This window comes from Gavia stellata, chromosome 5 (assembly GCF_030936135.1).
Source record: "Gavia stellata isolate bGavSte3 chromosome 5, bGavSte3.hap2, whole genome shotgun sequence".
NCBI classification, from domain to species: domain Eukaryota; kingdom Metazoa; phylum Chordata; class Aves; order Gaviiformes; family Gaviidae; genus Gavia; species Gavia stellata.
The window spans coordinates 58790534-58803729 of record NC_082598.1 but is presented as its reverse complement, the minus strand read 5'-3'; the positions used below and the strand labels follow the sequence as shown (position 1 = coordinate 58803729).

General features: G+C 41.2%; 1 protein-coding gene across 1 annotated transcript in view; it reads right to left on the bottom strand.

Annotated features, from left to right (window-relative positions):
• EGF (epidermal growth factor) overlaps positions 1-13196 on the bottom strand; it is a 60666-nt gene that overhangs the window by 28637 nt on the left and 18833 nt on the right. The window contains exons 6-11 of the mRNA XM_009808693.2: positions 12432-12634; positions 7534-7659; positions 6403-6525; positions 3685-3807; positions 2371-2496; positions 1245-1381 (exon numbers count right to left, since the gene is read on the bottom strand). Coding sequence (XP_009806995.2) covers positions 1245-1381; positions 2371-2496; positions 3685-3807; positions 6403-6525; positions 7534-7659; positions 12432-12634 — 838 coding nt within the window. The remainder of the gene's footprint in view (positions 1-1244; positions 1382-2370; positions 2497-3684; positions 3808-6402; positions 6526-7533; positions 7660-12431; positions 12635-13196) is intronic.

Genomic DNA, 13196 nt, shown 5'->3' with positions numbered 1-13196 from the left:
AGGTTGCACAGGAATGCGTCCAGGTGAGTTTTGAGTATCTCCAGAGAAGGAGACTCCACAACCTCTCTGGGCAGCCTGTTCCAGTGCTCTGCCAGCCTCAAAGGAAAGAAGTTCCTCCTCATGTTTAGGTGGAACTTCCTATGACCAAGTTTGTGCCCGTTACCTCTCGTGCTGTCACTGGGTACCACTGAAAAAAGACTGGCCCCATCCACCCAGCACCTCACCTCCACGCTGCCCACCCCACCGTGGGGCAGAGCTCCCTGCAGAAGTGCAACACGAGCGCACACCCGGTGTTGCCAGCGCAGCTGATTTACATTTGGCACAGCACAAAACAACTGCTCCTTCCCTATTTCAGGAGCAAGCGGCCATGTTCCAGCAGCGCCTGGAACGATCCTCCTCTAACACAAATCTGGTAACATGCGCATTTCTTTAGCTGTGTCCAGGCCTTGAGATGTTTCCAGCAACTTAACTGAGCTCCTCATCAGCTTCCACTATACCATCCAGCATCTTTTTGCAACGCTTTTATAGTGCAAATAAGTCTCACCACGGGCGAAAAAACCCCAACTATCTGCCACAGAAGGTTTAGCAAAGCACAGCTGAACTCCTATTCTTCCCAACTCTGCAGGCAAGGAGTAGGGCACCAGGATGCGACCACACAGACAAACAGCTCTTTATGCGGAGAAGACTCCTGTTTCCAACAGCAATATCTTGTAATACGAGGAATATATTTCGTAAGAGCAATAAACCCAGTGAGTGTTCACTGGTTTTGTTCGATAATGTTAGGACATGGGAAGTAATTCTTGTTAAGATGACTCCTACATTTAGTAGGGATCGTGGGATATAGCTGTACAGAAAAAAAAAAAGATACTCTTGCTTTTACAGCTACCCAGTGTAAAAAACCCACGATATATTTCCAGAAAACAGTACTGAAATCTTAAGGGAGAAAACTATCTATCACCCAAAAGTTCTTTGAAATTGAAATCATGCCTGAAGTGACTTTAGAAATCCAAGTTCTCTGTGAATTAGCCATGTCAACGTACAAAGCACATTCAATCAGTAAGTAAAGGATGAAACTCTTCAACTAGTCTTTGGCATCCTGCACCAGTGGTACTCCCGGACAGGCAACAGAACAAGCAGCACAACATGTAATCGGGATCACTGACACCAGAAAGGTTAAGGCACATGAAAGCCCAATCCATTTGTCCTTGCAACACTTCAAAATCCTCTCATTTTTAATGCCTTACCTTATTTTCCACCGGGTCAGAGTCCAGTGCTAAGACTATTCCCATCTGCCAGTCAAGTAAACTTGCATAATCCGTTCCATCAAAACTGATCTGGCGGATATCTTGGCCATTTGCAAATAACAAAAATGGCTTAGGACCTGTTGACAAAAATTTGCACATATGTTAATTCCACTAGGTTCAAAGTGATCTCTAGCCTGCATCACTACCTAGCTAACATTGTACGTAAGTAGGAGTAGAAGACAAGATGAGGAACAGAAGCACAAAGAAATGAAAGCCCTTGTCCTACGTTCCGCTTGCCTCGGAAATCAAAGATAAACATGAATATAGGTTTTCAGCGTCAGTGCCTTGCCCAAGATCAGCCTCAAAATTTGTGATAAAGGCAGTCACTAGCCCCGCTGCATTTCACCCTGAGTGACTTAGTCTCAAGACAATCATCCCTCTGCATTTCACAGCATGACCATAAATGCCAGAACACTTGACTTTTGCACATGAGAAGCCTTTCACAGTCAAAGCAGGAAAAATGCTGTCCTCTAAAAAATAAAGCTTTTCCCTTATTCCTGAAACAAATCACAAACTTGTCTCTCCTCCTCTCTCTCATGCAACTGCTTATACCTTGCTGCTTACCAGGGTCTGTCCTTGATCTCAGAAAAAACAGAAGGGTCTGGAATCCAAATGTCCCACCAAACACCTGGGCTTCCTCGGGTCAGTGAGGGACAAATACCCTTGTAGGGAAAGTCCTTCATCTTGTTCCCTGCCCTGTTCTCCAAATAGAGGCACCTCAACCCCAATTCTGTAACACTGGGCAGAAACTACACTCACATTTATACGAAAGCACAAAAACCTGAATACTGTGGATAGACCTCTGCAGTACAGGAGCCTGGAGTGAAATGCAGAAGTTCATAATAGACTCCATCTTCTGTGAGGGAGACTGAACCATATACTGGTGCTTGTTCTGGTAGAGTTCCAAAATAGGTTATTTTTTCCAAACAACTAATACTTCCCAAGTTTCACAAAGTAACCTAAAACCGGTGCAAAAATGGATCCCAGTTATGCAGTCCACTTTAAAGGACTCTGAAATGTTTTTGCTTTTATTGGCAGAAATATGCAGGCATACCAAGATACCGACCTATAGCAGTGCAGTGCTTTCTGTCTCGCTGAAGCTTATATCCAGGAAAACAAGCACACTCCCAGGAGGACGGGCTTAAAGAAGAGCATATCTGACTACAGCCACCATTATCTGGAGATGTGCAACCTTAAACAGAGCATTTGAAAAATTTAACTTTGCCATTCTAAGAAAAGAAATACAACAAAATCAGAGGTATAGGCAGGAGAACGATTCAATCTGCTTAGGATTTCTACAGTGCAAAGCATCTCAATGGATTTGCTGAAAGGCCTCCTGCTGAAAGCAGAAGTCTAGTGAAGTGAAAGTAAATTAGTAGTAACTCCTTCCAGAGTTTTTCCTGAAAATTCACAACACAAGATTGGGGGGTGGGGGAGTGGGATATATGAAGAGGGCTTCCATGTGTTCATTATTTCAGAGAACTCTCTCTCCCATGCAAATCTCGTCCCGTTTACAACAGAGTAACAGATTTGATCAGACTTTGCACTCCATGCAAAGAAACAGCAAATTAATACCAGTCTCTCCCCAGAAGTTAATTAGGCTAGGATGGTGAATTGATACTTTCTAATACAACAAACCAAGATTTCATACAAAAAGAAACTTTTCTTTCTTCTTGGGGCTGTACAATGATTACAGCCTCAATGCCAACCTGAGCTTACCCAGTGGAGTGTCCCTAGCAAAACAGCAACACTGACAGCCTCTACGTAGAGTACAGTCCACAGTATGTAAGGGATGTGAAAGGGGAAGGGGATTTTTCAAGGTGTAAGCCTGGCATTAATGGAGCTATCTTGACCTCTAAGACCAAAAAGATACTATTGAAAAGCTACAGTCCCCTGAATTTGGAAAGCTTGGTGGAATGGGGAATGACAGATTAGTGAGTGTAGCTGCTTCAAATATTCTGATTGCAAAAATTCCATTTGTGGGTAATTAGACGAAATTAGAGCGACTCTGAACCTGGGTTGCACGATGTCAATAAAGTCACGTTCAGATTTCACCCAAGCCCTAGTTTTGTACCTATATTGCCCCTCAAATATAAACTTTAGATGTCTCCTGCAACAAACATCTGGGTGATGCCTTGCTCTGTGCTGACAACAAGAATTTGGCCTGCAAACATTGGATGTTGCGGCTAAGAAACATCCATTAAAAAAATGAAGATTAATATTGCTCATCTCAGCACTCAAAGCGCCTGACATTCCATTGCCTCCTAGCTTGTACAATCATTTACAGCTGTGCAAAATGAGTGTAAAACGCCATCATTCACTTCTGGCGCTCCGTGCCAAGAACAAAGAGTCACTACAGCTAGAAAAAAATGTTACTTACCCGTGCACGCTTTGCCATCCACTTTGAGTACAGATCCTTCAGGACAAAAGCAAACAGGCCCTTTAGATGTTTGAAGGCAACCATGGCTACATTCGGTGTCGTTACTTGTACAGGAAATTAGCTCTACAGTAATTTAAAGAGGGAAAGAAAAAGCTTAAATGATGATAACAATTTTTACTAAGCCCCCCAAAAGAGGCTTTCTTAAATACCAAAAGAAAAAGAAAAAAAGTAAAAGAAAGAAAGAAAAAAAAAAAAAGTGTGATGTTGAGAGTACAACACTTCTGTGGTCCTTCTGGGGTTTGTTTTGGTTTGTTTTGGGGGTTTTTCCAATTTTTTTTTTCCTACCCTCTCCTAATTATAGCAACGGAGAAAGCCAAAATTGCTGGGTCCTGAAGCCATTATACTGATCAGCTTTAAATTTTCCAAAATTGTATGAAGATGTGTTATCAAAATACAAATAATTAGGAAAAGTTGGGATTTTTTTTACATTTTGTCAAAAATAGATCAGGTTTTGAAAACTACAAGGAAGTAGTACTGAAAGAATAAGTATAAAACACAAAGAGAATGAGGAAAAACTACTTTCCCACTGCTCCAAGGGTAACAGAGCTAGAATCAATGAAAACAGGAGATGAACCTTCCAGAAACAAAGCTATGTTCCTTAGCGGCAATTTTTGAAGCTGTAGGGGCAAAACCATCTGAGGACCTGGCAATAGCTTTCCTTTACTTTCCATTACAATTGTTGGAGTGCCAACATTTTATGGAGTATTCCTTTAATGCAATTTCACAGGATAACCTCCTCCCACCTTCCGTATCGCAGTGCTGCATCTCTTTATGCCAATTCTAGTGCCATACTGGAAGACTGGAACTAACGCAAGTTTCCCACAGCTGCTTCTTTGAATCAGCTGCATACACTGGCTTAAACGGTGCATAGCTGCTGCAAATATTGCTTCTCCAGGGCAACTGCGCTCTGGACTGGATTCTTCTAACCCCTTAAGCACAGTGAAAAGGGTCAAGAAACTGATCTTGTGTTTCTTTCTGACTAGAGCTTGTGGCTGTAAATGAAGAGCTTCGTACAGGACTTGGAGGGCAAAGCATCAAAATGTCTGGTCAGTATGTGGACTTCTCACCTTGCATCTCTCTCTCTCTCTCTTTCAAGTTGCGTAGATGGTGACATATCTGCCTTGTGCTGCAGTAGTTAAGGAGTTATACTGTCCATGCTGCATCCCTAGCCTGTGTTAGAAAAACATTATTTTCTATCTAATTTGAGCCACTCAAAATGTAGGCATATAGTTCAAGTCATCCAGAGCAGGACTGAGTTGCACAGTACCTAAGTGTTGTTTCGCACACCAAAGCATATCCCACCTCCCAATAGCCTCTGGCTGCAGGGCTCCCATAGGTCTTCTGTCGCATCTGGCTGCCTTCTGCAGCTGTCACACACATCCTGGACCCCCACGTTTGGGTCACTGCACCCCACTCCTGGCTCCCTCTTAACAGAGAGGGAGAAGTGACTCTTGGAGGTCTGAAACAGGTAGACTGACTGCTAGTGTCCCAGAGTCTCTTAGACTCTGTTACTCTCTAGTAGTGATATTTAACATACCCTAGGTCCTGATCCTGCCATGATACAGACTGAACTCATGGGTGTGCGCTGGCACTCCTACTTGGGGCATATACCAGTGTTTTATTTCCATGGAAACAAGGTAGAAGGACCCTTTGCTTATGCCCAAATTTCACTTCATTATGAAATAGAAAGGCGACTGGGAACATACCAAGACCTCAAAACTTGGATGAGTTTCACCTTTTACGTTCTAGACTTACTTTAGAAAGGCTTAATTCATTTGTAGGCTGAATATACACAATGCCGCATAAAGGGAGAACAAAAACCTTCACCTCTGACTCTTACTATGACTAAAATATGGCCCTTGAAGCTTACTGACAGACAGATCTTTGGGTTTTCCCTCCACTTCTCTGTGTTCTCTGCACTTAGTTTATTCACATTTATTCAGCTTCACAGAGCTTCCCGGTTTAAGTACCTATGTAAAATAGGTGAGTTCTCTCAGGCATACTTCTTATACACAATTTGATTGATAAAAGAAAAAAAAAATCCACAAGCGCAGCAGTACCCCAGAATAAACAACTTTGCAAGTACTTCTGTGTGTCTTATTCATTGTAAACAGTTGCACGTGCATTTAATTCCATTCATTTCATGCACATTAGCAATGCTATCAACCCTGATCTGAAGAGAAAAAAGATGATGCTGTAAGCTGCTCGTTCAGAAACTGTGCAAATTTATTACGCAGGTTAGACAGAGTGAGCCAAATCCAGAGACCACATTTAAAAAGATCACAGAATCACAGAATCACTGAGGTTGGAAAAGACCTGTAAGATCATCAAGTCCAACCATCAACCAACAAACAAGATATAACTGCTTATCCACCTGGCATGTGCCACAGAGCCTAATCTGAGCAAAGAGGTCTCCCTAGAGACCTGACTCTGGTTTTTTTGCTCCTGGAGAGGCTCACACTTGATTACTCACGTGTAACTTACACTTCCTTAAACATGACATCTGAATTCGGTTCGCTTCGTTTAAGCTGATCCTACTTACATAATATGGGATTGGAAGCGAGCAATGCAACACACAAAACTTCCAGCGGTTCCAGTGTCAAATGAGGACTCGCTCCAGTATCACACTGGAGGTGTTTACGTATTACCGCTACTTACCATGACATGTTTTCCTATCAGGCAGCAGCACAAAACCTCTCGGGCAGGTGCAGTAATAGGAACCAGGGATGTTCACACAGCCCAAAGTACAGCCGTGATTCCAGAAGCCACATTCGTTGATATCTGCCAAAAGAAGCGCTTGCTGCGTCAGAATAACGTCATCAACCAGTGTCAGGGAATTAGATTGACGAAACAACTAACGGTCTTCAGCAAGTACCTCTTTTTCCCATTCATTTGACAAAAATATGTTGGTCCTAATAAATGATAACAAAGCAAGTTTGCAGACCTTATTCAAATAAGCTTTAAAAATCTTCCAGCAAAACCTACTCAGGTTGCACGTGTCCAGCATAGATGCCTGGAGGACTTTCGAAAGCAAGCCTTCCCATACAGATTCCAGTGCCAGTTAAATTCTGTGTGCACCCAAAAAATTCACTTTGGCCACTTTCTTCAGACAAAAATTCTTTTAAAAGGTTTGGCTCCGACATGACTTAAATAAAAGTCTCAAAACACAGAAGTGGTTTAGAAGTTGAAGTTCAGAAAGCAATCCTGGTGAATTTGCTGAGAACTGGATGGCTGCTGCCCGGGCAGGTCTGTCCATCCCGTAAGCTAGGAATTTTGATGCCCTTATGTCTTTTCAAAGCTGGTCATGTAGTGAAAAAGACGCTTCTAAAAGTGATATGTTAACTACTGTTACTGGGAATGTTAGATTTTTATTAAAACAATCCAGATTAAAACATTCAGAAGCATGTTAAGAATTTGTGTCTTTCTTGAAAGTGGGACTTAAGACAGCCATCTTGTTGTAGGACATTTCAATATTTCACCTTTGTGATATATCTGCTTTAATTTTTATTTAAACATTAAATAAGCACCCATAAGCATGTCTACTTATCTGAAGCTCCTTTAACTACTCAGGCTAAGGCCAAAATTTCTCCCAAGAATAGCATTTGTGACATTTTCATAGGTCTCCTTTTAGACTATTTCAGAACCTGGAAAGACACAAAACTGAAATGGCACAACTGGAATTTTTAAGACCTCAGAATGTTTTTTCATACTCAGGAAAGGAGTAAAGTAAAAGAACAGAAGAATTTTTTCATCTGATGGAATAAAGCTGACAGGAGATTCACGTATTACCTTCACAAAACTGTTTATTTCGACTTAAAATAAAGCCACTAGAACATTTACACCGATGAGTCCTTGAGTCTGGCCTGCAGATTCTTCTTCTGCACTTTTCTTTGTTCAAATCACAGGTTCCTTTTTCTGGAAGAACAAATATAGCGTAAATATAATGGAGTTCTTACCACATCCACCTTCAAGGAAAAACTATTTTGAGCCAAGATGCTCAGCGATGTGTCGTCTGCTCAGCAGCTACTTGCTCAACCCAAGGAACTTCTTATAAATAGAAAATAACTTCTATTATTTTCTATTGGTAGAATCAGACCAAAAAGTCACTATAAAAAATGAAAGTACTCAGAAGACTAAGAGTAGGTCTGTGCGAATGATCATTTCTCGCTCCGTGTCAGCACAAGCCGATCCAGAGAGAGCGTGAAGTAGGGGATGGTTTGGTTTGGGTGCATACCTATAGGGTCTATGAAAGGGAAAACCCTATGTAGCAGGCTTCATATGCCGCCAGTCCTGCACGTTATTGTATGTTACCAGGCTCTGTAAAACACTCATTAAAAAGAGAGTGACAGAGAGAGAGCGAGCACACATGCAAAAAGAGAGAGGAGAGAGAGAAAAAAAGGAGAGAGCACATACGAAGACTGGAAATCATTAGCACAAAGCAGTGTTCAACTCTCACGTCATTCAACAAAAAAAACAGCTGGACGGATCATACTGACCATACATTTCATTTGGACAAAAAGTATTAGCACAGTCTAGAGAATCTTTGTACTGGAGTGGATCCTGGTGTGGATCCTGGTTTCTGACTATGAGAAACACGAGCGTTACAAATCTTGAACTCAGATTTAAAATTCAGAATGTTTCTGATGTGCTCCAAGTTTCCTCAAGGGAAGCAGAAAAAAGTACCCAACAGATCCCCAGAAGCCTTCCTACTTCTTCTGCCTCACAGAAAAAGACAAACAGGTATTCAAGGATCTTTTTTCATGGGAAGGATTTTCAGAGCCTCATGTCTGTGCTCAGCTATCTTTTAGGGCTGGCGCTTTCGCAGATATGCAACACTCGTGGTTTTATTTTTGTCTCCCAAACTATTATTTTTGGTTTAATCTTCCTAATCTTCTTCTGGGGTTGCTCGCCCCTTCCCCAAGCTAGGAATAGCTGAACCGCTGCTACTGAACGTGGGTATGTAGCCACACACACAACGCTGCCTTTGCCCTGTGCTCTCTGTGTAACATATAAGAAATCACGGGCTCATACAGGCAAAGAAATTTGTATGTCAACCATTTTCTTGTGCTATTTCTAATTCACCCTCTAAATTCCAAGAGATGGAAAGCAGCATAATGTTTAAGTTTGACATTTAGTCTTCTGCTAGCCACAACAGAGAAAATGCTGGCCATTTGGAGAAATGACAGGTCACACCTAAAAAAGGCTGAAATAATTTCCCAGGCAGACACTTCAGCTTGGCTGAAATCATCAACATTGCACTTATTTGCATCAAAAGGATCAATTCTTCTCTAATAGAAGTTGTATCACTAAATGAAAAATTATGAATGGATGACTAGATGGATATTATCTATGTTATTAAGCACGTCAGCTTTGGAGAGACTTGAATTTTACATAGTTTTAGCTGTGTTTCTATAGTTTTAGAACTAGTTTTGAATTGGACCCTTAATCTTTGTCCCTACTGCAACGGAATCAGGAACATACAGTAGTGGAGTGTCTAATCTTCAAATACAGAACTCATTAGAATGACAAAAGTGCAAGTACATGCAATCACAAAACAATGCGAAACAGAAACAAGACCACATTCAAGGCTGCATTTTATGCTTATCACTGGTGCTGGTTTTTTGCCCCTTGCTTTACCGTTATTGGTCTAATGAGACCTAAGACACACACGAATTATGGAAGAAACAACAGAAGCAATAATTTTGCCATTGGGCAATCTCAAGAAGATATTGTTTTTTAACTGAATAATTATTATAACTCGATATTGCCAAATATGTAAAAAAAAACTCCACCACATTTAAAAACCTAAAGTGAATGGTGACTAAATTATGAATCACACGGTTTTAAAGGTAATCTTTTCTGGAAGAACAACCACTATGAAACATACTTTCTAGTTTGTTTGGTTTTGGGGGTTTTTTTCCCCCCTCCCATCACCTCTCTTATATGGAAATGGGTGTTCTCAGATAATAGCCTGGTGCTGGTGTCTTACACTGGACAGAAACACAACATAATTCCTCCAAAAAAATATCCTGAGTGTACTGAGTATCATTAATCTGTCAGAGAAAATACTTTAAAAAAAATTCCAGAGGCAGTCTTTGAGATGTCAAGGTAATTAAGATATTTTATGAGCCATTAATAAAAGTGTGAAGAACATTCCAGCAGGCGTTTATAAATACACATACTGCCAACAAATCTAGGATTAGCTGTCGAAGGGAGCTGAGGTAAATTAGAGGCCATCTTCCAGATACTGCCGTACTAAAGTAGTTGTGTGGGGTTATAGCAAACCCGTAGTGGAATCACAGAATCACAGAATCACTAAGGTTGGAAAAGACCTGTAAGATCATCAAGTCCACAACCATTACAAAAAAAAAAAAAAACCAAAAATACCCCCAAAACAAACAATGAATGCTCTTCTCTGTACTTACTGGCCCTGACCAATCCAGGAAAGTCTTTTGAAAGAGAAAGGGAAGAGGGGACATGAGGAATTTGAGTAGTAAAGTAAATAATCCAAATTACAGTAAAAAAATCAAATCATGTCAGTTGAGCACTTCTCATCAGTTGCCTTTTCATCTGGAGGAACTTGCTATCTGCTTTAAAGAAGGCCTGATAATTCACAGCTGACACTACATTGCAACATACACTTTCTTAGCTTGTACAGAGCATCCAATTAGTCTAGGTATGCTTTTATCTCCAGGTTTCTCTGTTGTAAGATCAGCTATAAATCTCATTTGTACTCCAGGCTCATTAGTCCTCCTTTCATCCCAGTTCTTGCACTGGGATAAGCCAGGCAACGTACATGCAAAGTCCAAAAGGTTCATCTGGATTCAGCCTGTTAAGCTTCTTTCTACCCCATCACTTCCCAGACATTTTTACAAGGAGGTATTCAGAATAAAAAAAAAAAAGGTCTACTGCTGACAACACTTAGTGTCATAAAAAAATTTACTAAATGTTGGAAATATTTATATATCCAACAGGGGTACATACTGCAAGGCATTTAAAAACACTGGTAGTTTATTTGTTAATAAAGGTGGGGAAGGTAATAAAGGTGGAAAGAGAAACACTGGAAAGCAGCATGTTCTGGTGGAAGAAGTGGGGTTAATCTGAGAGAAGAATAAAAGCTATGTGCCCACAGTCAATGAAATTATGCTACGCACTCTTGAGAGGACATATGTAACACAACCAATAGCCCTTGAGGTTCAAGAAACCACTATCATGAACCACCCTTCTTGGTCATTGTTTCTTCCTCTCCATCTTCATGCATATGCAGACATGGTGACAGACACCCAAGGAGGCCTCACGAGACCTTCCAAATCTCATTGTAACAACCCTGAGATGTGTGGACATGCCACTGTCTGCACCACAAACGTATCCTTCCCCAGTTGCTCTGTGTGAGAGCACCAAACGTGTCAGTTGAAAAAAGCACTTCCATTTGCCAGGATGACTGTTCTCCTCGAAGGAAACACAGAACAGGTATTGTCTCTGAACGGAGGCTCCCTGTGTTTACAAGTATAAGCTTGATTTCCAGGAACACTTTCTCTTCTGCATCTCAACAGCTCCTTGCACTGCAAACAAAGCATTTGAAGAGGAAAGTTCCCGTGAAGATTTTGATTTTCCCACACAGACCAGGCTTCAGGAAGGGGAGACAGCATGGTACCGTATAAAGCTATTGGTTGGCATGAAGAAAGACAACGCCTATTTTATAGTAGATATTTAGAAACAGTTCAAGAGAGATATTTACAGTTTTGTTTTTGCTCATACGAACAAACACTACTTTTTCCTGATGTCTTTATACCACCTATACCTCTGGGAACCCATGGCCATCTTCCCTTGGGAGTTCTGCAACCGTTGCTCGACACACAAATGCCCCTATGTTGTCTGCTCAGTTGTTCGTACCCAAGCAAATCTGGTGACAAAAGCTATTCCATTAAAGCAAAAATACTCTAAGTCCGCTTTCCAGAGATCAGAGAAGACAACATTATTTTCCCTGGACGCCCCCCCACTTCCTACTGCCTCAGGAGGAATCCTCAAGGAGAGTGAGCAATCCACAGTCAACTGCCTTCATTTTCTGATCCACCGTGACAGGCAGTGACATGGCACCGCATGCTGTAGGCTGCAATTGAGAGCAATTAAAGAGAGCCAAGGCTCTTATTTCATAGTTATTATGGCAACTTCAAGTCTGTCTAAAACAGGCTGACTCTTAATCCAGCCATTTCACAGCAAAGCTGAGACATCCACAGTATCACTTGTAGGAAATACTGCACACTTAAAATCAGTGCCATAATAATCAGAGGTGTTGAGATGCACATTAGAATAAAACTTCCAGAAGGCATTTGATGAAGATAAGCTACATGGAGGATGAAAAAGCTGTATGCTTTGTGCATTTAGCAGGGAAGTAGAAACACATCTTTGTGTAAACAAAGGGAAGAGAAGGAGAAAAATCACATTTATCTGCATGTGTATTCAGATTAATGAAATGAGCAGCTCATGCTCAGCATACTTCCAGCCTGATGCTCCAGCTGGAGTTACGCACACCAAGTGGAACTGTGGATCACTGAAGTTAAAGAAAACTTTTTCCTTGACTTCACTGAGGCCTGGAATTTTGCTGAAGAAAATTATTACTGTGAAAAATCAGAGTGTATGACATTATTATTCTCACACATACAACTGTATCATTACAGTTTACTTACCAAAATCCTGAGAATCTGTTCTTGCACCTGGCTGCTTAAAGGGATGCACCACTTTTATCTCCACTGGTGGAAAAAATGATGGCTTCAGGCTAATTGTGACTACAACTTTTCCAGTATACTTGTTGGCTCTCCATATCATACCAGATTTCAACTCTGAATAGTACAGATGCTCAGCAAAGAGAGACATACCAAGCAATTGATGTCTACAACAAAGAGAAGATAACACAAAGCTGCATGTTATGTGATCCCTATATATTTACTCACTCATACATTTTCTGAGCGTCTAGTTCGGTCAAGTTCACTGTAAATAACTTGTATTCCTTGTATTCTTATATAGATCTTATATTATCTTGTATATATGAGAATCAGATGAGGTGCCAGAGACATTCCCAAATAATCCAGCACCCAGAATCCTGCAGATCTGCAAGAAATAGATGCAAAATGGATAACCTGCATTTCTCACAGGTCATATGAGCTGTTGTTCAGGTCTGACTCAATTGACAGAGAAAGCCTAGGTATCACCCAGCTTCTGGTGAACCCGGCAACTAAAACGGACACTTGCTTTGTTGAAGGATGTAGGCAAGAGAAGTTCCCCCTTTTCCCAATATCCAGTGCCTGCTCCAACATTTCTGGCTGTCCCAGGAAATCAGGGTGGAGATGGAGGGCTAAGAGTAGGGTGTTCCTAAAATCCATCTTGCTGCTTCTCCTATTGCAGGAATTTTCTTTCCGTTCGCTGGTCAGTTAGAGCAGCCAACAGGAACCACA